At 41.4% G+C, this 23,896-nt stretch overlaps 1 protein-coding gene and 1 long non-coding RNA gene across 12 annotated transcripts; one reads left to right on the top strand and one right to left on the bottom strand.

Annotated features, from left to right (window-relative positions):
- On the bottom strand, window positions 1–4,556 carry LOC118318382. Its single transcript, XR_004795704.2, has 3 exons — window positions 4,423–4,556; window positions 850–1,049; window positions 1–616 (listed from the first exon to the last, which is right to left on the bottom strand). It is a non-coding gene; the product is annotated as an uncharacterized LOC118318382 (long non-coding RNA).
- On the top strand, window positions 4,326–22,765 carry tprg1 (tumor protein p63 regulated 1). 11 transcript variants are annotated; one of them, XM_035647960.2, is made up of 6 exons: window positions 4,326–4,471; window positions 4,621–5,153; window positions 6,369–6,460; window positions 9,564–9,740; window positions 19,096–19,249; window positions 21,811–22,765. In XM_035647960.2, exons 2-6 carry the CDS (start codon window positions 4,689–4,691, stop codon window positions 22,003–22,005), a joined length of 1,083 nt encoding a protein of 360 aa, XP_035503853.2. In that variant the 5' UTR covers window positions 4,326–4,471; window positions 4,621–4,688; the 3' UTR covers window positions 22,006–22,765. The 11 variants fall into 11 exon arrangements, with proteins under 11 accessions (XP_035503853.2, XP_035503854.2, XP_047192597.1 ...); XM_035647961.2 differs by having other exon boundaries at window positions 4,434–4,502; XM_047336641.1 differs by lacking the exon at window positions 4,326–4,471 and having other exon boundaries at window positions 4,475–4,941; window positions 4,975–5,153.
- The last annotated feature ends 1,131 nt before the right edge of the window (window positions 22,766–23,896 follow it).

Genomic DNA, 23,896 nt, shown 5'->3' with positions numbered 1-23,896 from the left:
GAGTGCTCCATTTCTGTTTTATTCATTTTGTGAAGACAAAGCAGTCTTATGAAAGGCTAAGATAACCACCTCTTTGCTCTTGCTTAAAATGTAAAGGACATAAATGAGAGCGGTATCGATCTACTCATTTACACGTTTTTTCCCAGTTGCTGTTTTTAAAGAATGTAGTTGCACTAAGCTGTAGCCTGACATACCATCTCTTTAACCCCAAAACTAAGCGTGTGAACCACAAGCTGTTCATGTGAAACTTTGTCTCAGCTCTGGACCGAGAGGGTCAGGGCCTTGCACCTTTTATCTTTGAGAAGTTATGGCCCCGCGTCAGACTGATTTATGTGTGTACTATCACTTTCAGGCTCACCGGGCACCAGGCCGGCTCTCCCCGAAACTCTCCATCACTGACCTAAAATGTCCCTGTGAACCACACCGGACAGGTCAGGTCTCGGCCTGATGGTCATAACAGCGAAGGTCAAGTGAAACTCTTGTCTGCAGTCATCTGGAAGTGGAGCCCCTGGGTCGTAAACGCAGCGGTCAGCTCGCGGTCAGTGTGTGCATTCTCTCCCACGCCAACATCATTGTCAACTCAGGCCAACGTACAGTGGTCCTCAGATGCACTTGCCTGTCGGAAAGAATTACGGTTATTTCGAATGAAATGTTAAAGTTAACTCCAGATGGAACAAAAAAAACTGGGAAAATGACTCGGACTTCATGTCATGTCATCTGAGAGGCATAATATAAACATCATGGAACTCATACTAATACATCGACAACAATACAACTATATTTTTTGGGTTCCTAGTGTTAATCAATGGTTAAAAAAATGAAGGGAAGGCATGGACACAGGCCGCTTACCGTACTGGGTGAAATTACTGTCCTCTGTGGAGCTTTTGCTCGGCTAAAACATTGAAGTTTAGGTTAGTTTTCCAGCTCATCAAGCTTCAGCCGGGTTAATGAACCCTCATGGCCCAGCCCCTGCGCTCTGGTCGGAGCATTACTCATGGGCTAAGCAAGGGAAAGCGAAGCTGGCAGTGTTGCTACGCCTCAGCAAGCCCCTGCACAAACACACACACACACACACACACACACACACACACACACACACACAGATCATGACTGTGGGACTTTCGAGGTCACAGAGGTCTTGGCAACATCTGCCGATCCCATGTGATATCCGAGTAGAGTTCAATCATGCTTCACTGTGATATGGATAAACAAACGCAAATGTGCTGGGACATAATTGAATTACTTCCATCAACCACGATTATCGAGGATGAAGGGTGGATGTCCCCTGGACATGTTTGTGTGTTTGTTTGAGCTGTGAAGTCAACTGATGTCGTCTCACAGAGATGACTCTCGGGCGCAGATTCACTGAACTCGTGCTGTTTTTTGAGAAGTGAACAACATGCCCATTTATAAAAATTTCAATTGACAGATAATGTCTTTAAAGAAGTTAATGTAGTTTACAGAATATTTGATGTATGATAGATACACTGTAATTTAAAATGGTAAAATAAACTACCTCTGGAATTACTCACGCATAAAGAAATAGTTGAATATGTGTATGAATAAAGGAATAGTTCTACATTTTGGAAAATGACAATATTTGTTTTCTTGCAAAGAAAATTGATAGCTCTACTTTTCGCTCTGTGGTTGGTTCCACCAACTCTTGTGGGCTCTTCAGCTGATAAATGCTCTGCTATATTATAACGTTTTTGAAGCATCGCATTATGACGTATGTGGTTGTTTTAAAGACCACAGACCTCCAGCAGTAATTATGAACACGACCAGCGGTAGACCTGGTAAGTCCGTCAAGTTTGTGTATTTAAATGGATTTACTTATATTCCGTAAAGTATTTTGTTTTTGGATTCTCTACCATGTCACCCTAACCCTAACCATCAACCTTACCTTTACAAGCTCATCAACAATGTATTGGTAAATTAATTACCACATACGACAGTTTGTCGAATGATTTGGAGGACTTGTTGCACATTACACATGGTCATTTGTTATATTTTAGTTTAAAAATATTGAATATATAAGCTTTGCATTATAATAGTATCAACTGTGGTATGAAGGGCTTATATTAAAAAGGGTCGTACTGATTTTTGCTGAAACTCTCCAGTTGTTGAGCATAAATTTTGTATGTGCAGCGCTGTATGTTAATGAAACAGAAAACACACAAAACCATCCAAGATACGCTTGTAAGACACATACATATGCAAAATGATATTAAGTTACCGGTGAACATTAACTGCACTTATCTACAAATGAGAGCACATGCTGCACCACTCAGGATGCCATTGTAATGCACTACATGCAGCACTTTTTCCATCTAAAACATCGGGTGGAAATATGACATGTATTATTTAACCTATTATTAATTCATGATAAATTCCATTTCTGATAAACATGTATGTCTGTGGAGAGTACCAAAAATCTGCGCGGGGAGAGTGAAGCATAAACTTATGAGGAGATACACAGTAGTACCAACTCAAACGCTTACATCTTGGCAACAGTCAACATTTCCAGTTATGCAGTGTTGATTACTTGGCCTAGATACAACAATATGGATTATTCTTATCCTCACTTCGCCAGATGACGTGATGCGTCGCGGGGCAAAGGGTTTTTTAAATTCACTGGTTTTTCTTTGAGCGTGTGGCAGCAGAAATCCAATGGGCAAGTGTGGCGCTATCATGCTGAGATATTCCCATTGAAAGACCAACCCAGTCTGGGATTCAATTACACTCTGGTCTTGAGTTCGCAGTTATCACAGGATCAACTAAAGGAAGAACAACAAGGCGATTTATGAAATTCATGGCGATTTTTTAAAGAAATTCCAGCTTCTTGCGCTGATGCTTCAATTTGTGCAGAAGCGAACATCAGAAAATTCCTTATTAACTCATCAGTGGAGCAAGAAGCTCTGGATTGATTCGATGTAATTACTTGATCGCGGCTGAAAAAACCCCTCTAAATGGGTTCTGGATTGAAAGCTACTGGCCATTCACGCAAACACTAAAGAGCATGGAAATCTCAGCCCGCAGTATGTGGGAGTAGTTAAGCAACCGTGCAGAAAGAATGCCTTTAGAAATCCGTCTACATTTCTTTGACGGCTACAGATTACAACTGGATCGGATTTGAACTCCCCGACAAGGCGTTGGAAGAGCTCCCTGACGGACTTGTGATTGAGAACGAGTGGCTCCACAGCACTGTATGCCGTGTCAGAAAACATTAGCGCACAGACGCAGATTGATGTTTAAATGGTGATGCTATTCGAGGATTTGTGGGAGGAAAAAAATAAGTCTTATTCACTTTCGACGATCTGCTCCATCCCAAAATTGCTTGATTGTGTCATTGTCCGGTTGAATCGTGGATGCCATTCACTGGTATTTTAGGAAAAGATGTCAAGACAGGAACACAAGCTTGACAGAGGAAATTCAAAGCGAGCCAACCCTTACGTAAACAGTATAAATAGTATGTTGCGCAAATCTGTAAGGTTAATCTAGGCAGCATCAAGTGTTCTCCACATTCAGTACGGATTTGAATTCAGCTTAAAAAGGAAGTTATAATTCCTCTTGAGCCTTGAGTCCGGGGCGACAAAACTGTGAAAGATATAAGCCCAATTGACTGTTTACTCCATTCATGTTCAGATTAAACCTTATACTGCAGAGGGCAAAGGTCACATTTATAATGTGGAACCTGGCAGATAAACGTTTGTCTGGTTAAAATATGTTTCTAAACTAATTTAGTGTGAAGGATTCATGTCAAAAACTGACCCCACAGTCCATACTCATACAAAAATAACACAACACCTACAAATGATATACAGCAATTTACAATCCTTCATGTATTTAAACACGCATTCAAAGGCCAGGTTTCATAAGTGTCTGCTGTAAATCCTATTCACGTCCACCGAAAGCCTCTTGGGCTTTTACGGACATAAATTAATATAGACTCACCATAGAAAGTTATGAGTTGACATACTCCTACAATTATCAATCATATGCATTCCATCAGAAATACTGACGACTGTGGAGAGAACCTCTTCTGCGAACGACCCCGTCAGATGGGGTCAACGACATGCCTGTATACAGTGTTACGTTTTACCCAGGTTTTGGACTCAGGTATGCAGACATCAGACTCTGAGATAAGTTTTATTGGATTCGATGAAACTTTCACGTTTCAAAAGGGATCCTGCAGGTGCACAGTTTGAAATCTATTTGAAGATGCGGACTTGTATTTACACAGTAGGCTGAGTGTGCTTTACCTTGGCCTGTGCCACTGTAAAACACATTGGGCCCCTTGTAGAGATTTATCATCCATGAGCATGGATGTGTATTTATAGATGCGTGTCTATGAGCTGCAGCTCCCGCCCTCTGAAACAACAACAAACTGTGACAGGAACAAGGAACAAGGAAGTCGTGCACCTGCCATCTTTGACCGAGCGCTGCTCGTTCTGCGACCCGGAACCTGCCGGTAAGGAGATGTGTCACTCTCTCTGTCGTTGGTAATGTACTCGTGGGTCTTTGTTCCCCTCCCCCACTTCGATATTAGTTTCTGGGATTCTGGGGAAGTTAAGAGTGTCGACATGTAAAAGTGTTGTCGTTGTTGTTGTTGTGGCTCAGCTCGGTGATTTTATCAAGCGGCCGCACGTCGGTGTCGCTCACCTGTTCAGGTGTCGTGAAGCGACGTCATGTCAGAGGCTGATGAGGTGCAGCTGCGGCACGTCGACCTCGGTCGGCCCGCCGCCCGAAGCGAGGCCACCGAGGGGCGGGGGGAGGCCCGGACCGAGGCCACCGCCCGGACCGAGGCCACCGCCCGGACCGAGGCCATCGAAGAGCGGACAGGCGCGGCCGAGGGTCGGACCGAGGAGCGGACCGAGGAGCGGACAGGTGCGGAAGAGGGTCGGACCGAGGAGCGGACAGGTGCGACCCTGGAGCGGACAGGTGCGGCCGAGGGTCGGACCGAGGAGCGGACAGGTGCGGCCGAGGGTCGGACCGAGGAGCGGACAGGTGCGACCGTGGAGCGGACAGGTGCGGCCGAGGGTCGGACCGAGGAGCGGACAGGTGCGACCCTGGAGCGGACAGGTGCGGGGGCAGCGGCCCGCTCGATCCCATCTCCGGACCAGTTCAAACTGAGGCGGTTCTTCGTGCTGAGGGTAACAGTCGTCATCATCCTTTCCTCCTTGTGCTCCTCCGAAGGAGGAGGTTCCAAAAAATGCCCCAGAAACCCCTCGATCATATTAACACATGTAGAATATTTGAAAGGATTTTTTTTTTTAAATCATGCAGTGTTTCCCCTACCATTGAATTAGTGGGCCCCCGCCCCCTCCTGAAAAGTCAAATTAATTTAAAATATTTTTTAAAATTATTATTATTTTTTTTATTATTATTTTACATATAATGCCAAGCAAAAGTAATTTAAGGTCACTTTACTTATACACCTTATTCCTCATTCCTGCATAAAATATTTTGAATGAAACGTATCATTTGTGATATGCACTATGATTTTTTTTTAATAGGTTTTCCTGTGATTATATTACCTCTGGTATAGTATATGTATATATCTAATTATGTTATACAGTCAAAAAACACCACAAAGCCCAACCTCAGAAGAACTTAATAATCGACACCTCTATAGCACAGTGTCAATTTTGTGCAATCATTCTTACCGCTCTGTATATAGTATTTTCATACTTCATATTTTGTACATATCTTATTGCTTTTTGATATTTGGCTATCCACTCTGCTGCTGTAACACCCAAATGTCTCCGTTGTGGGACGAATAAAGGAATTATCTTCTCTTATCAATAAACGGAATATTATCAGTGTCACACTGGCAGAGTTGATAGCAGGGCAGGCCTGTTGTATTAGTTTGTTATTGGGAAGTCAGTCACATGTCCTGTGTTGCCAGGCCAACTCAGCACCAGGCTCAGATTATCAGATTACAATTAAACCGTCAGGAGTCCTGAGTATGAACTCCTAATCACTTTTTTTTAAGTTCCCCAATTTGGCATTGAAATAAATCAGAAAGTTTAAGGATTGAATGGCACATTGTAAAAAAAAAAGTGACTGTGTAATACATTGTATACGGCAGCTTTCTCTGCTGTCTTCAAATACCTGAGTTACCCAGATTTATACGGCGAAGCTGCACGCTCAGCTGTCTTCATTTACAGTCATTTTCACATGCCAAGGCTTCGTGTTTTTGTTTATTGTAACTCGGTTTGACACACAGACGCGCTGACATTTTGTCAGAGTACCAGTCCCAGCTGCGCATCCGCCTCAAAGATTACCCCTTAAGCTTTCTGTGTACATATTGTGATTGTCACAATGGAAAATGAGAAAGTGACACCCGTGCATTTCTGTCTCCGCAGCCTGGCACTCTGAATCAGGCCATCAAAGACGTCGAAGCTCTGGTGGATGAGAAAGTGGATGGCAGCGTTCACGGCATCTGGCTGATGGCAGAGTGAGTTCGCGTTGTGTGTTCATGTCGACGTGCGGTGTGACACGTGCAAAGTGAAGAGCTTGTATCTTTAAGTTATTAACCTTTGATATTATTGCTGGTGACACTGGACTCCCCCCTATTCCGCATTAATGAGCAGTTTATGAACAGGAAATACATTGTTTATAACACAATGTTATGTGCAACATATCTGTAGGCAAATAGTGATTTATTTCACACATGAACCAGTTAATAACTGTTCAAGAGTAACAAGGATATGTTGAGTCTGGAAATAGTTAATTGACTAACTAATCAAGGTCCACTTACTAGATTTCTCACACTGATTTCTGCTGCATGACATGGCTGTGGAGGGTTTGGATTAATCAATAAATAGTCCACTAGTAATTAAAATATTAGAATTGATGAATATGATGAATAAATAAAATAGAAATTGGAATTTAGTGACACTTACTTTATACAATTACAACTGTGTTATGTGATATGGTCAGACATTCATAATGACAGTTATACTGTGGGCATTGAGGTGGCAATATGGGGTGTCCAATATCCATCTTTAACTAACGTTAACCTCATCACTCAATCATGATTGGACCAAAAATAGTTTTAAAAAATAGATATGATGTGTAAGTAATGTGTAATATTTACAAAATACATATCTTGCCCTAACTTTAAATATATGCATAAGTTCCAGTGGTGATTGAAAAATGTAAATGGAAGCATAAAAATGTGTCTATTTTTATTTTGAGAAGTCGTTGGACACTAGAGGTCATAAAATAATTTAGAGCACATACAGTAATTAAAGAGTTGTGGATGGTTGAGAGCAGGCTACTGTGTCAATAAGAATTGAAAAGTGTTGAAATAATATGACAGATGTATGTGCAATAATATAAGCTGATTCTTGGATAGTGATTTCCTGAAGGGCACACAAAGTATCCAGCTGAGGACAAACAAAGTCAGAGAGAGAAGTGGGGGGTGGGAGATCTGAGATCTAAATCCTCAATATAATCTATGAAATAGGTTCAATACCTTCTGCATTAGAGGAAATAGGGAAACCAATAAAACCAGGGTCTACAATTCATCAGTGGTATTAGTAAGACGCTTGAATTGGGCTGGATGGAGCTGATGAGCTCAGGAAAGTATTTTGCTCTTTAAGTTCACTGTTAAAAAGATTTCATATTCTCTTAAATTCTACACGTATAAAATGCAGAAGCACGACGCCTTAGTGTTGTCACATCCAGGCGCCGTCATTAATTAACCTTCCCCTCGAATATCTGTGCCCTCATCGGACCCAGAGCTCACGAGTCAAAGCAGAGGCAGCGATCTCTCTGACTCGAGCGCAGGGGAAAATGAAGTGACTGCAGGACATTTACCAAGTGCATTTGCAGATGTCAGGTTGTATCACTCCTGGACGAGCTTTCAGGAAACATCGAGGCCCGGCCATGTGAGGATGAATAATACATCCCCGTTTATGCGGCTCCGTCCGACACACGCTAATGTTTGTCCTACATTTCGCCTGCAGTTATTGTTGTGGCAAAACAGACGCCGCTGTTGGATGTCTTGCAGTCGAACGCGTGAGTTCTATGGTGATTCTGTAACGCTGCTGCCGAATGTACCCGAGGGGAAACGCTGACTAATGTCAGACAAGCAGGAGATCTAAGAATCTAAGAATCTGTAGTTTGTCCCACAGAGGTAAAATCACTGCAGGCCTCCGTGTTTTTGACTGGTGTGTCAGACCAGCCACAGTCTGATCCAGGATCTCTGTGACACCTCTGTGACGTCAGTGGCGCCAGCCAAGGTCAACTCATTTTATTAGTAACGTCAAATCTCTTCACCAACACCTTTCCCATGAGGGGGTTATTCAGCAAACTGTTTTTTTTGGTTTGTTTGTTTGTTTTGCCCTGCGGCTGCCAGCAGCATTCAAGAGTGTTTCAGTATGAGTTGGCCACGTGCACCGGCTCAGTGGGCTGTAAGAAAGAGAGCCACACCAAGAGAACCCTTGCCAAGATGAATTAGTTGTGTGTGCGCAGCGGCGAGGGAGAGAGTCGGTGTGATATGATGCCTCTTGTCACGGCTTACATGCTTTTTTTTTTACATTTTTGGATGCACTTTGAGGGCAGGAGAGAAAATTGCTTCGTTGCTTTAAATGTTTTTCTGTTTATTACATATTCTGTCTTTTGAAAAAAGAAAAAATTGGGACTTCGAAGGTTTGCATGCATATTGCATGATCTTTTCCAAAGGCATTTGAGGAAATTAACTACCAAAAAACTGAGTATGAAGTCAAATGCACATAGTGAACATCACTCTATTCAGCAGTGGGACCGTTGGGTTCAACTATTCAGTATAAACGTCAGTGAAACTTGTCAGAACATATTAATGGGGTACACTGCAAACCGGATCTGCTAATAGCGAATTCTGTTGTTTGTTTGTTTTTTACATTCCTCAAAGCATCATGGGAACTGTGGTTCCAAATCTTACAGCATGATTAGTCCCCAAATAAAAGTAAGAATATGAATACTAATAGTGACAAAATCCTTCCATCCTAACCTTTTTCATGTTGCACTATCAGTATATTTGGCGTGGTTGAAGTCTCAGACCCCTCGGATGATCTTTGGGACCCTTTAGTGGGTCCTACCTTCTATAGGATGGGAAGCATTGAGGATTAACAGGACAGGGAATTTCAAACTAAAACTAAGTCTCAACTAAGTTTAAGTCTTAGCTCAAACTAAGTCTGATCCAACAGTCCTGCATCAAAATTTCCCTCAGTGAATAATATAGAAGTTCTCAATAAACTTTGATGATCAGGAGGCTGCAGTTTTTGTGGTGCTGTTGAACTGTGCTGCAGTCTACAGAGAAACATTTCTATTTTTTAACGCCCACTATATTTATATGAATGGTGTGGACAGCAGTGTTGCATTCATTTGAGCTTGTACACCAGTGCTTACACGCTGTAAACAAGGGATGTGTCAAAGGGATCAGACGTGTCACGTTATCATCATCTGCCCACCCGCCCTCAGTCCAAATATAGGTACAATTTAAATTAAAGGTAGAAAGAAATTAGTTTTTACAATGGGTCTAACAGTGTCCCCGTTTGTTATTATTTTTTCAGGGTGGATCACTGGAACAACGAAAAGGAGCGTCTTGTTCTCATAACGGACAACTCTCTCCTGGTCTGCAAGTACGACTTTGTCATGTTCACCTGTGACCAAGTACAGAGGGTCGCGCTGAACTTTGTGGACCGCATCTCCCACGGCGCCTTCAGCTTCCCGAAGCGCTCCCTCCTCCAGTAGGTTCACTCACTCATCATCATTCGTCTTCCCCGTTCCTGCAGCAGTAGACGGCAGACTTCTATGAATCCTGCAATGACAACCGGGAAACTTACAGAGACGCGTTCATTGACAGTTAAACAGTGTGCTCAAAAGCAAGAGAGAGTCTTGAATCTCATTTTCAGTCATTTGTCAGTGAGTCTACTCAAGAGTTTCTCTCTGTAGAGTTGCTGATTAAAAAATAAAAACCCTACTTGGAGAATTACAAATATTAGCCCCAATTATCTGCTCTACGCTCTCATTTGCTTCACAAAAGCAGAATTCCCTGTGTAAAAAAAAATCCCATTTGTCTCATGATTAACCATTAAGCTCGAAATAACGCCTCGTCACATGGTTTTCTAGTATTTGAAGGTTTCCTTACTTTATTTTTAAGTATTGTATCATACAACATGGACTTTATGTAACACATTTATTGAAAAAATTTGAAGATGTCATGAAAAATGCATTTTGAATTTCAAAAGATCGCAAGAGTATGAATGATTTACCAAAACGTATTCACAGTGATTAGTATTGTCAGTGAAAACAGTGACAGGAAGCTGAGGGCAGCCATCATAAGGCTGCGTGGGGGAGGGGGGGGGTTGGTGCAGGGTAGACGAGATCAACCAGGGACGCGTGGAACGGCACAGCTGAAGCAGAGATGGCAGCGAGACGCGTGCGCTGAGAGGTTTTTCCGGGGGTAGGGAGTGCAGAGCTGTCACTTGGAGCTGTCACTTAACTGATTAGTGGCAAAATTAATGTAGTCCTTTCATCTAAACCTTTTAAAGACGGCTCAGGGGATACCAAACCCACTAAAACTAATTTGATGAATAAAACGTAATGTGCTGTGAAGAGCTTAGAGAGCGCCGCCTTTATTGGAGGCTTTATCTCCGCACATTACGTTAAATTATACATAAAACGCTTGCGAAAGCCACCCGGGAGTCAGACAGCAAAGAGACGTTTTCGAATGAGAAATACTCGAGCCTCAATCATTTCCCTCTTTCTGTCTTCATCTTCACCCGCTCCCTTCCTCCCTGTCTCTCCCTCAGGAAGTGTCTTCTTTTTTTCCCCCCGTCTGGGTCATTCTGTCTTATTTCTGGCAGACAGTGATCAGTGAGCGCATGTACATGTGAAAATGAATCCTCGCCGCCACTGTAAGCGTACACAAAACTTTGTTTCCGCATCACAAAATCACAGTGAGGGAAAGTTGTGAAAGTCAGGAAATGAGTTTATGTTAGGGTTATTTTTCAGAATGACTCGTGGGGTCTAATGGAGGACCACAAGTGTCACTCAAATGGTAATGAAACATTTCAATAATTAATAATTAGTTGTACAATAAAATTACAAATACATGTATGAATGTGTATACTGAACTTTAAACCAAAACTATTAATAAAGTGCTAAATTTCAAAGTAATTCCTTCGATATTTTAAGAGAAGGAAGAGGAATTACGAGAAAGATGTGAAACTGAAATATTAATCAATCAATAAATAAAAGGTTAACAACCCATTATTTAATTTATGAATAAATTATGTCATTTTGAAATATATTTGAAAATGTAGTATGAAAGGGGAATAAGAAACTGGATTCACAGACTGAATCAAGGATTTAGATAATTTTATACATTTACAGTTACATTTTGTGAATCCAGGTATATATTATGTTAAGCTCTGTTGTCTGATGGACAGTTGAGAACAAAACACTTAATAGAAAGACTGCAAATATATCATATTACACCACAATACAGACACATATATACATACACACATATATTTTTAATTTTTCTGTCATGCAGGTGCATGTGGCCCATCCCTTTTTACAAAACATACGAGTTCTGGTATATCATAAACAAAACTTGTGGGAGAAAGAAAAAAGAGAAGACACACAGCTACACACGCACAGAAAAATAAAGAATAAAAAGAAATAAAATCCCAAAAGAACCTATCTCATACAGAACAATTCCATATCTCTAAAACTGACTCGATATAGAGCGTTTCATCTCTTCTCCCAGACTTCCTCCAGCTTACTGTTTGATATAACCACATACTGTACAGTATGTGCTGATTTAAATCAGGAAGCCGTCTCTTTGAGCTGTCACAGTGACGGCACGTCGTCTTGAGTGTGAGAGAAGCTGCTGTTGATTTGTCTGCTGACAGTTGTCATCTGACCACTTGATGTCAGTGTGCAGCCTCGGTACTGAGGGTTCAAGGCGGTAGCACGCCACATCACATTTCTTCATCTGTCAGATGTCGTCACGCATCCTTCTGAAAAAAAATGCCACGAGGTCAAAGTTGGGTGTTGTCTCATTTTGTTTGGACGTTTTTTTCCTGATTTACTTACGCATGTGAATAATTCACAACAGAAGTGATGTAATTAAAGTTACTGGATAGAGACGCTTCCCTGAACGTCTGACCCCGCGCGTTCCCAGACCATCACAACAAAGGATATCAAACTCCCTGTGCGCCGCCGAGCGTCTTCCTTGGCGTCGGTAGCCTCGTCTGTGCCCCATCAGCCTCCCACGGTCTCGATGATGCCAAGAGAAAGTGTTCGGGGAGCGTCAGTATTTTTAGTCCTGATGATTTTGTTTTTCGATCGCACATTCTCTAGGTGGAAGGGGAAAAACACAGTATGTTCGACATCTGTGGGGGGACGATGTGTTTTAAGTGCCTTCTTTCCAAACTGTCTAGACAAACTAATTACCCAGAACTATCATTTTTTTATATTTTATTTATATAATTCCTGTCTGAAAAAGTTGGGTGTGGAGGCTTAAAGAAGCCTCGCTGGAAGTTGCTTCAGTAACTGTTGTAAAAAAGAAAAAAATATATATATCTATGAAGTGCTGGAAATAATCCCAGCACTGCTCCCCTCTGGTTCTCATCCCATCAGACGGAGGGAACGATGCCTTATTTAGCTCCCACCTTCAACAACTTAAAACAGTTTAATTAACTTGAATTTCCTCCGGACTCTTGTCAATAGATATGCTGACACAAGTGAGCTTATTAATTATTATTTTAACCTCATTTGAATTGGATGCAAAATCTGCAGTTTGAGTCTGTCGAGCCGCGGGGTTGGAACGTCGTCATCCTCATCTCATTCAGCACCTTCCTCTCCGACCACACCTGTTCAAACCGAAGCAGCTTACGCGTTGGAACAGCAGAGGGCAGTCAGGAGGCAAGATCATCTCCGTGATGTCTCGCCGGATGATCATTTAGGCACTCACAGCTGTTGTAATGTGAAGCAAGACGATTAAATGCTGATATCTGTGTTTGAGATGTGAAGAAAGCACTTGCTCAGCAAGTAAGAAGTGTGTGTGCACACTTACACTCCACCCATTCTCTCTAAAGTGGACCTATTATGCTCAATTCCAGCTCTCTAGTTTTGCTCTGGGACTCCACTAGTGTCTATTTGCATGATTCACAGTTCAAACAAAGTCCTTGTTTATCTCAAACTGCCTGTTGTGCAGTCCCCGAAGTCGAGACTGATGCTGAAACCGGCGATAATAAGTCGTGCCTCTGTAAAAGACCACTTTTGGTCTGACTGGCTGATCCCTAAGAAACCTGCCAAGCGCTCGTGAGCTCCACCTCATCCTCTTACAGGTGTGGAAGTTGTGAAGGAAAACTGTACAACTAAGTAACTAGTAGATGAAGTTACAGAACATAATTGATTTGAAATGGCAACTTCTCAGATTCATCCTCACGTCCACAGCAACAAAGATTACAGCAGGTCACTGTTCAACTCTGCATATTGTGACATAACTGTGAGATTAGTCTTTCAATCACAACCTGTATTTACATTATATCTATATATATACCCTTTGTAATAGTTGTAGGTGTGAAAATGCAATAAATGTTGACTGTCAGGAAATACAAAAGTTAACATTGCAAGTAAAATGTTGATCTGCTGTCGCCAAACGACTGTGTAGTAAAACTGCACTGCTGGTTATTTCTAACCCTGAGTAGATTAAATACCTATTAATATCATCTGTTTTGGGGAAAAACAAGCTGTGCTTGGAGCAGATGACCAGATAAAAAAAATCTGTGACACAAAGAAAGAAACAAATCACAGGAACCTTGCATTTGCATGACACCTGAGCTTTTGTCTCAGTGATTTATTTTACATATGTTTGCCTTTATTTGAAACTTTGGCCAGGGTTAATATGGATATTTTGACATTTTTATTTTATATATGTATATATATATATATATATATATATAGACATATGACAGGATAAGACAAAGCATAATAGCACCATTTTTTCATTATGAAAACTGGTCCCCAGTGTTGTATTAAATAATAGTCATCTACAGTACATTGCCTGCAAAAAAAATACATCCCCTTGGATTTTTTTTCATCCTTTGTTGACTTACAAGATTGCGTGAGAAAAGATTGACTGTATGAAAACTAAAACAAAGATAAATGTACTGTAGTAAAAAAACTTTAATATATCCATTTGAAATGCAGAGTGGAAATATACATGTACAGTACCTCAAAACTGTACTTACAGTAGCACGGTCATTGTCAACATGTACTTGCAGGGACACCATGAAGAGTAGCTGTTGCTATGGTAACTACTAGTGAGAATCCAAATAAACAACAAACCACAACTCGTCACTGGGTACCGCCGTGTACAGTCCATATGTAGCCTGAAGAACTTTCTTAACTTAACTTACAAGCAAAATTACATCCAAACGTGCAGAAGCAGGGAGAGGGAAGTCTCAGCAAATCAAACTCCTGCAGATAGTCTTGATCACCAGAGCATAGCATTGTTAAAACACTGTAGTTCTACCTGTGGCGCAAGTCCTAAAACCAAGCAGAATAAAAAAAAAAACATACCCGTGAACGTCTCACATCTGCGAGACAAAGCAGATCAAGAGCAGCGTCTGCACACAGGCTGCTCCCAGGACATCCCATATAAATGAATAAACACCAGTGGATTTCAAATGTTCGTGGGCCATGCTGCTGTAAATTCATACACCTTGGGAGCAGCTTTCAGCTTGTGGATGTGCTTTTTCAAAGTGGAAATATCTCAACAGCCTCCAGCTATGATATCACAGCCTTTGCATCATGACATTACATGGCTGTGTGTTGTTTTTTTCATTTTCAAGCCTCTGAGGCTTTCTCATCAATAATACAAATTTCTTTTTGAGCTGGAACATTATGCAAAAAAAAAAAAAAAAAAACTGCACCAGAGGTAAACTCAACTCTTTGTCTTGTCCTTAGTTTTTCTTGCCAGCATTCCGCCCCTTTCTCTCTTCTTGTTATCAGTCCTCTCACATGTTTAATGAAACCTTGTTGGATGGATACATGTATGGATGGCTTACAAGCCTGCAGGCTCTGTTGAGCAATCGGCGCAGATTTGTTTGTTCGCCCTGAGACACTGTGGGACACTTGCCATGACAACTGCAGCTGCATGGGCCTGATATTTATCTTGTGTGTTCACTTTCAAGTCTGAAGCACTCGAAGGCCCAGGGAGTACATTTTTCGCCACTTGCCCCTGAGCTCAGAATGTGTGTGTGTGTGTTTTGTACGAACGCTGTGGATTAGGTGGAACTCCACCAGGAAGACCAGTGGAGGGGCGGACCCCCTCAGTTTCGCCTCTCTGTCGAGGTGTTTTCTAGGATGTTCCTTTTGACTCTGTTAATCGTGTGGATAACATCACTCCGGAGTTGCCTCCTTCTACCGTTGCTGTATTTTTTCGTGACTGTATTGAAGTGAGGCGCAGTGAAAGTACAAACCCCAGCCACATAAACACAGTGAAGACTTCCAAGGCCTCTGGCTGCGGAGCCCAGCCCTGCTCTGCCTGTTTGGGCCGGTCCCACTCCCAGTGATAGCTTACCTGTGGAATTTGCCAAAGCTTTTTTTATATCCCCATTTATACAAGGGCAATGGCTGTGAGCACTTACAAAGGACAATGTGTACAAAACGTAAACCCCACCATCCTCACTCGCTTTTGCTGAAATATAATCAGTCTTTTAGTCTTGGCTTTGCTTTTGTACCAAGTTTTTTTTTTTTTTTTCTCCTCCTTTCTCCAAGCACAACATTTACTCTGGAGGAGGCACAGAATGTTCAGCGGCAGCAGCATTGTCATTTTTTGAAAGTGCTTGTGTAAACGGGGGTAGATGATTGCATTATGATGCAGCCCCTCCCTGGGACTGTGACATATCAATGGCTCCACCACTATTGTTTGGCCTCAGGTGTTTAATTCTGGTTGGCAGGAAGTGCTGTTGCACAAGGCATGTGGTAAAATGAGCACATCAGCATGACAGATCATTAAGACAACATCGCAGCTCTGTTGGGAAATGGCCTTCATCTTGGTTTATCCATCTTGGTTTCTTCATCGTTACCTTTTATTATGCAAACCAGCAGGTACACGCTAGATAAAACATTGCACAGTCCAATTTTTTTTCATGATTCCAACCCCTAATAGTGGTAGTTACGACTTTTGACAGGATCACAAAAACATCTTTACGAGTCCTATTTGCACAATTTTTGCCCTGCACGCAAACAGGATGTTGTTGTTATTGTTCAAAGGTCAAGGTTCACAAAATATGGTCCGTAAAACTCAATTTCCAAGATGTCTCCGCAAATATGAGGGTTGTAGACAACATATTCTTCAGAATATTATTCCTCTTAATTGATTGATGACAAAGTCAGAAAATGACAAAAAAAAAAATAATTTTCCAATAGTACTATATAGACTTACCTTAAACCATATGTTGGTTGAAAAATATTTTCTGATCTAATGGTAGGATAATGACGGCATTATGAAGTCAGAAAATTACGTCATTTACTATATTAATGCATTAACTTTTGCAACTAATAAGGCTAGAAACACAATCTACAGCTAATTTAGATCAACCAATAATTTAGTCATCATAATCATTTGTCGTTATGAAATTGCATTATTACAGTAAACAATGTTACTATTGTCTGACACGGAGTGTTGAAAACTAAACCAAAATGTGTTTACATCCACACAAGGATGGAATGATGTCAACTTCCTCTCATGAGAGAATACCTTGTTCTCTGAGAAAAGAAAACACCAAATATGGACTAATATGATTCCTGTACGTAAAAGTGTGATGCACAGTCAGAATTCCTGCTGTTTGTGGTCAAAATGTTTAAATGAAACCACTGACTGGATGTTTTAACATTGCATGGACATCAATTATTTCCCAGAGTTTTGTTTTTTTGTTATTGTCTTCAGTGTGATGATCAAACTACTGAAGCAGTTGTCTGTGTTGTTCTGCTATTAGAGTAATTATGTCTGACTGAGGAGTCAAACCTGCATCGCTGGTTTTTCCAGACTCCTGTTTTGAATCAGGATTGATCATGTGTTGTTTACCTGCTTTGTTCATCAGGTGATGATCAGCGGGTGACAAAGAGAAAGGCATGGTGACGTACTGTAGGTCAAAGTGCCTGAACTCTGCGTATGATCCAAATATTCCTTTTTGTTTCATCGGATCTGGATTTAGCATCAGTTCACACATGTTTAAAGCTGGACGGATGCTTGAAGAAGGTCCCTGACCCAAAACTTGGCTCCATAGATCAATATTGCACAAATAATCTGTGCAGGTTTGTTTGTTCAACATAGTTATTGTTAGGTCAAGTACAACAACCAGCAACAGTGGGGAACAATGATCTTTTTTTATCGAAGTTTAGGGCTGCAACTGACGTCTTATGTTTTTTTTTTATTTGTTGTATTGGAATTAAATTTTAGGATTAAGCTTCAAAATCCAGTATTTTTTGCTTTCTACCGGCAAAAGTAATAATATTCACATCAACCTCATATGGGCTTTGTGTTTATTTGCAAATAGCAAATGTAGCAGCATACAGCATTGACCTAATGAGGATTTCAGCACATTAATATTAGCATTTAGCTCAAAGTACAGATGTGCCTCAGTAGAAATACACTGATTCTTTGTCTTCTAATTTTACGGTCCGCAGCATCAGAAGAAGCAAGTGACATCATGAGACTACATCTGAAACATCCATAACAATATAATTTTTTTAAATATCTATTTTCTGTTTTCTCTGATACATTGTAGCTCAGGTTTGTTTAGAATACTCTTCAGTTAGATCCGTTGTACACAGATAAGCAGTAGACTAATACTCAAATGAATATTAGTCTGGGATCTCTCGGTTCATTTTCCGATTTCCAAGAGGCGTTACCTACGGCCATCTTGGTCGTTTACAAAAGTTGCTTCCCTCTGCGTCCTGGTCTAACCCCCGCCCACTATCAGATAATCAGTTGTGATTGGACCAGCAAGTTTTCTGCCGGAGGAAATCACTTCTCAATGGAGGCGATCCAGACCGTATTCTGGCAGAGCAAATTTAAATGAGCTCCCAGAAATCGACTAGGTCCCAGGCTAGAGATGCAGTGGAGGGTGTTTTGAACTCTCTTTGACCCTGTACCTATTAGAGCAGTAACAAAAGGTGCTGCATTGCTCCCATATATTGGTCTCATGGACAAACCATAAACAGAGAATTGTAAAGAAATTCACAGAATGTCGATTAACATCGTTTCAAAGATGGGAACGGCGGCTGTTTGGAGTTTGTCTGTTTGCTCTCAGCCTTCTGAGGTTTCATTAGGCTGAGAAAAGATATGACCCCGGGGCATTTTCATTAAAACCTACGGTATTTACCGACTAAAGAAAGAAGAACAGAAGAAAGAGAATATGAGAGAGTACGACGAGCACACTGTAGATTACCTCTAAGCCTGGTAAACATGAGATTGCCCTCACATTAAGTATTTGCCCTGAGGACAGATTAGTGCCATTTTTTTCTTCTTCATTACTCTAACATTGTTACCATCGAGCTAACAGGTCCTGTAATTCCCCTTTAGGGAAATAATGTGCACTGAGGTTAACACCATGAAGGAAATATAATGGTCCATTAAGGGGTAGTAGTTTCATATAAGGAAATTTGCATTTCTATCTATGCACATAAATCTGTATGGTGAGAATGAAAATCGTGAAAAGGTCTCAAGATCAGCAGTGATGCTACTTTTAGTAGGTCTAGGTTTCTGACTCTCAATTTGTTTGCCATACTCAAATAAAATCAGCAAAATGTTTTTTGATTACAGGATACGGAAAATAGGAGAGAAAAAGAACAAGTATGCCATGTAAATATCACCTTAGAGCAACCTTTAAGATGTAAAGTATTTATATTCAGCCCGTTGAACGTGATTCTCAGCGGAAGACTAAACAAAAACTTTGTTTGTAGAGAGATGTGATGACAGCAGGAAATGCAGAAGCTGAAGTTTTGTCACATAGTTGAGTCAAATGTGCCGCTGACGGGCGGGAGACTGACGGTGTTTTGATGTGTGTGTGTGTGTAGGAGAGGAGGGGAGGGGGTGCGAGTCTTCTGGGACCGGCTGAGGGAGCCCTCCTTCACATCCAGGTGGAACCCCTTTGCCACCGACTTCCCTTTCATCACCTTCACCTCTCATCCCGTGTGGAACGCCAGCGACACGTTCGCGCAGCTCTGCGATGTGAGTATGGCGTTGTTTAAAGGCACAGCTCAGCGTCAATTGCAACGGCGATAGTTGTGGGTTTTATTTACAGATGTTTGCATCACGAGCCCAGTGCAATGAAAGTGAAAGGAGTTTGATTTGTGGTGAACCCCCCCCCCCCCCTAAAAAAAAATCAACCGCAACATTTCTTTCCAGGAACTATTTTGAGGTTACACAAGCGCCACTAACTTTTTACCGCCTACGTGGAGACAATTTAGCCACGAGAGCCACAAAATAGATTTTTAGACGTTTGCCCGTGATAGTAATGGCCGCCTCTGCAAACACATGGCCCCAATTTACACGTGCAAGAAAAGGTACAGGCAACAAGTAACATTACGTGTCGTTATCTTGATGAGGTTTTTGATCGTATCGCACAGCCCTACTATTTACTACAATGTAGTTTAATTAAGTTTTATGTTTTTTGTACCCCATGGCATGTCTCCTCCAAAGCAGTTTGGAGTTTTAATATCATAAAAAAATATGTGTGTAAAAATGTATGATGTTGATGATCTGTGATGTAGGCATATATGCATGCCTTCATGACGTGTTTGTGTAATGTTATAATAGACAGCTTATCGCTAGAGTTAATAGCCCTAAGTACAATCATGTTTCATGCGTATGGGGCCAGCCAGAGTTTGTCTACCTCATCGTTAGAGGATCAACAGCAAAATCACTTTCAGTGAATCCAGCTCCTCACGCCCCCTCCAATGGCGTGCTGCAAATGTCATGAGGTTGATGCGTTGGACTTTCAGATTCTTTTTAAGATTCTTTAAGATTTTACTTTACAACCTCTGCCACAGCCCTCGAGTATTACAGGGTTATGGCACGGTCTCTTACAACAGCCCTGCAGTGGAAAGTACGGTGATGAAGATGGTGTAAATGTGCTGTTGATTCAACCATCAACTGTTATTTTTAAAGCCTTGACTTGGGGCATTGAGGATCTGATGGTTGTGTTATATTTCTGCCTCGGTTCCTGGCTTTGTATTCATTCCTCATACCTCATGATACATGGTTGTGTTTAGAAGATTGCGTGCACGCATGAGGAAGACAAACGATGGAAGCAATCACACAAGATTTTTGTTTCCTTATGTGTCAAACCTCTCATCAGTTTTGTTTCTGCTTCATGCAGAGTTATCATGCTTTACATACAGTAGGTCATGCAAATGTCAGTAATGGCACAGTGAATAATAATAATAATAATATATTTGATTTATAAAGCGCTTTTCATGCACCCAAAGCGCTGTGAAGGTGACTGGCAGCTAAGCCTGACAGACTCCAGTGTGCATAGACCTGGAAGAACATTTACCAAGAATGCAACGCAATTTACACCTTAATTCTAATAAGACATTTAGAAATGTGTTTTGCTGGGAGACTATTGTCAGTGTAGACAGGTCAGTGATCACAGCAGATAGGTGATCGGTATTTGACCCCCTGACCTCTGACTCTTTCCCAGCATGATTTTAGTCAATTAATTGTTATCAATTGTGTTGATGATGCAGTTTGGAAAGGGTTCACACTCCATTTATATTTCCAGCAATATTTCAAACCAATCCAAGTACCAAAAATGGAGAAAAAAATTACCATTTTCTTGTTTTGTAGACACATTTTTGATGAATTAATCTACAAAACAAGATAGCTGAATTGATAAGCTCACGGACAAACACACTAAGCACTGATATCAAACTGCAAAAGTGACAAAATAATAATACTACTGTATATTATTTAATATATGTAATATAATAATAACGGTCAATATTTGAGGATGCTGTTGGATGTACAGCATCCTCCCTTGAAGTAAAGTACAAAGGAAAATTAAAAAGCTTGTCACAGCTGGAAACAATTGGGACACAAGCGTAGAGTCTGCATTCACACTCGTGGTGGTGCTTGGAGTTAAATGCTAACATGCTGAGACTGACAAATTTGTTTTTAAATATTGTAACAGCTAAAAAATATTTTCACCATGCTCACCACCTTTGTTTAAATGTTCAACGTCAGATGGTTCAAGACATTTTACTCAAAACCACATAAGTAAACTTGTTGATGATGAAGTCAGGGGATTAACAAATTCAGTACTTTTCAACCGCTGAGGACCACGAATGTCTGTACAGCATTTCTATCCAATAGCTATTGAGGTATTTCCAACTGACATCCCCATCCCTGACCTGTCCGGGATGAACCTCGCCTCTCGCCCATTGACAGCTGGGATCGGCTCCAGGCCTCCAGCGACCTTCAGAGGACAGACAGGCAGTGGAGTTAATGGATGGGTTACCATCCCTGGGGCCATGGCTCAGTCGTGCCTGAGTATAGATTGATCCTACGAATTACGATCAGGGCCAGTCACCATGAAACAGGTCTTATCAGTTATTTTTATAATTTGTTTTGGAAAGAAAAAGATTCATTCATCCTTACATAAGCCGGTTTTGCAGTGCAAGAGTTGATTCTCTGTTTTCTGCCCCCAAACCAAAGCAAGTAGCCAAAGAACTACACCCGGGAAATAAATGCATTTCGTGATAAATGTATGATCCTCCTCTTGTGTACAGGTCAAGAACTTCCGTGAGCAGCTCTGGGATGCAGCGCAGAAAGTCCACGCCGTGAAACCAGTTCCTGGGAAGGCCAATGGCGTCCTGGTCCTGAATCAGCAGATCCAAATCGAGGCCTACGTAGGCCTCATGTCTTTCCTCGGCAACCAGAACAAGCTGGGTTACTGCATGGCTCGAGGAAACATTGGCTTCTAAACGTTCATTACAATAATTTCATTGTCGTTGTGAATTCTGTGGCTCAGTTTGTTTACAGAGAGTTTTGTAATTCTTGAAGGATTGACCAAAGATTTTTCCGTGTTCAGGTTTGCTTTTTGTTTCACATCGAAGCAGGACGAGGTGTGTGAGCTTTAAACAACTGTGTGATCTTCCCCCGCTGCTTCAAACCAGTGTGCTGTGTCTGAGTACTCAGAAATATCCACATTTCAACGCGGCTCTTCGCCGGATGACGGATCTCCCGCTGCTCTCAAGGAGCTTTGTATTTGCTCCTCAGTGATATGGTAATTCAAGTCTTTTGCAACGGGACTCCTTTCTTCCTCCCCCCAGTGTCTCTGCTAAGAGCTCATTCCCATGCCATTCAGCCCCTCAGAGATTCACCGGAGCACGGGGGAACATTTGTCAGTTTATCATTCGTAGTGTATTTTTACAGTGCATACAGTGCTGGAATTTCCCATTTGATTTGTGTGTTTGCCGTTAGTAGCTCTTGTTTAGTGCCATCTGTCTGTCTTGTCATGAAGACATGAAAACATAAGCCATGAAACCATTTTATTGTTATAAAAAAGATGCAGGTTTTTTTAAATGCGGATTACTGTAGACTGTTTTTGTTCTGTGCTCTTCATTCCGGGAAATAACACAGAATGCCCTTGTCCATACCAAATAAGAATCCATGCTTGTGCAAATGTTAACCTGGCAGTGCCCTTTGACCCTTCAACAATGTACAATACAAAGAGTACTCATACCTGATGTCCCGTTATTGCTGCTTTTAGGTCAAATTTATTTTATTTTGTATGATTTCAGCCCTGGTCGATTTGGCAACAGATATTACAGATATAAAAAAAAAAATACTACAACAAACATTGGAGCAGCTGCTTCATTGCCCATTCAATGCTTAATATAGTTGTTATAAAGCTGCAGGAGAGTGAACAATGTGGCTGATAGCAAGTAGATAGGGTTACTGCGTGTATTTTAATTGCTATCAGCCACATTGTTAACTCTCCTGAATATATTAATAAAGTGCAGGAGTTGGTTTGAATCCAGCACAAGAATGGCGACCTCCGCCGCTAACAATGTAAACCCACCGTCCTGGGCCTAAACCAGATCAGATCCCATCGGATGGATGGATAGATATCGATTTTAGACTTTATAAATCCTTGGGGAGAATTCATTTGTCAGCATAGCATATGGTATAGCAAACCGTACATAATTACACGAATGAAGAAAGTACAAAAATACAAAATACACAACAGCACTGACGCAGTTATAGTCTGATAAAAATACAGAATCACTGGTGTAGTCCTGTGTACAGAGGGCACGTGTTTTTGATGCTGAGAAATATGATAACATTTGGTCCAGATACGACTGAATTTGGTCCAGATCAATGATCACAGGCCTGGCAGACGTAGATGAGTTCAAAAGTGTGAAAACAGCTCCCTGACACGGCAAGGCTGAATGAGTCTTTAGTCGAAGGTGCTTCTTTGTCCGGTTTGTCCAGTAGCGTCATAAGAGTGGTGTCAGTCTTCTCATCCGACGCAATGTCTCGGTATATGCTTCACAAAACGTAAAACCTTTTCTTAAAACAAGAGAGTGTTATCCTTCTGACAAATTGAGTTGGCAAAGTGACGTGGTGATGCCCTAAGGGCTTCGAGACCGACGAGGTTCTTTGCCGCCTTCCTCAATAAAACCTATTTGACTCGATGTCTAGGGCTGATCAGCCTCGCAGCTTTTCAACAGAAACACAATCAATACAGTAGCTCTGGCTAAATGTGCTGCTGTTATGCCACAAGATGTGGCATCCCGCTTACTCTCACAGCATTCAGTATAGTGAAGGAAATAACCAGAGGTTGGTATGTTGGGGTTAGGAAGAAGGTGC

This window comes from Scophthalmus maximus, chromosome 13 (assembly GCF_022379125.1).
Source record: "Scophthalmus maximus strain ysfricsl-2021 chromosome 13, ASM2237912v1, whole genome shotgun sequence".
Classification (NCBI taxonomy): Eukaryota; Metazoa; Chordata; class Actinopteri; order Pleuronectiformes; family Scophthalmidae; genus Scophthalmus; species Scophthalmus maximus.
Note: the sequence above shows the minus strand (reverse complement) of the source record. Positions and strands in the feature narration are given on the sequence as shown.

Bases quoted from the DNA above. Each gene is read 5' to 3' on its own strand.
- tprg1 (XM_035647960.2), top strand. From the start codon at position 4,689: ATGTCAGAGGCTGATGAGGTGCAGCTGCGGCACGTCGACCTCGGTCGG. The intron at 5,154-6,368 runs GTAACAGTCGTC...CTGTCTCCGCAG, and splicing joins GGCGGTTCTTCGTGCTGAGG to CCTGGCACTCTGAATCAGGC. The intron at 19,250-21,810 runs GTGAGTATGGCG...TCTTGTGTACAG, and splicing joins CGTTCGCGCAGCTCTGCGAT to GTCAAGAACTTCCGTGAGCA.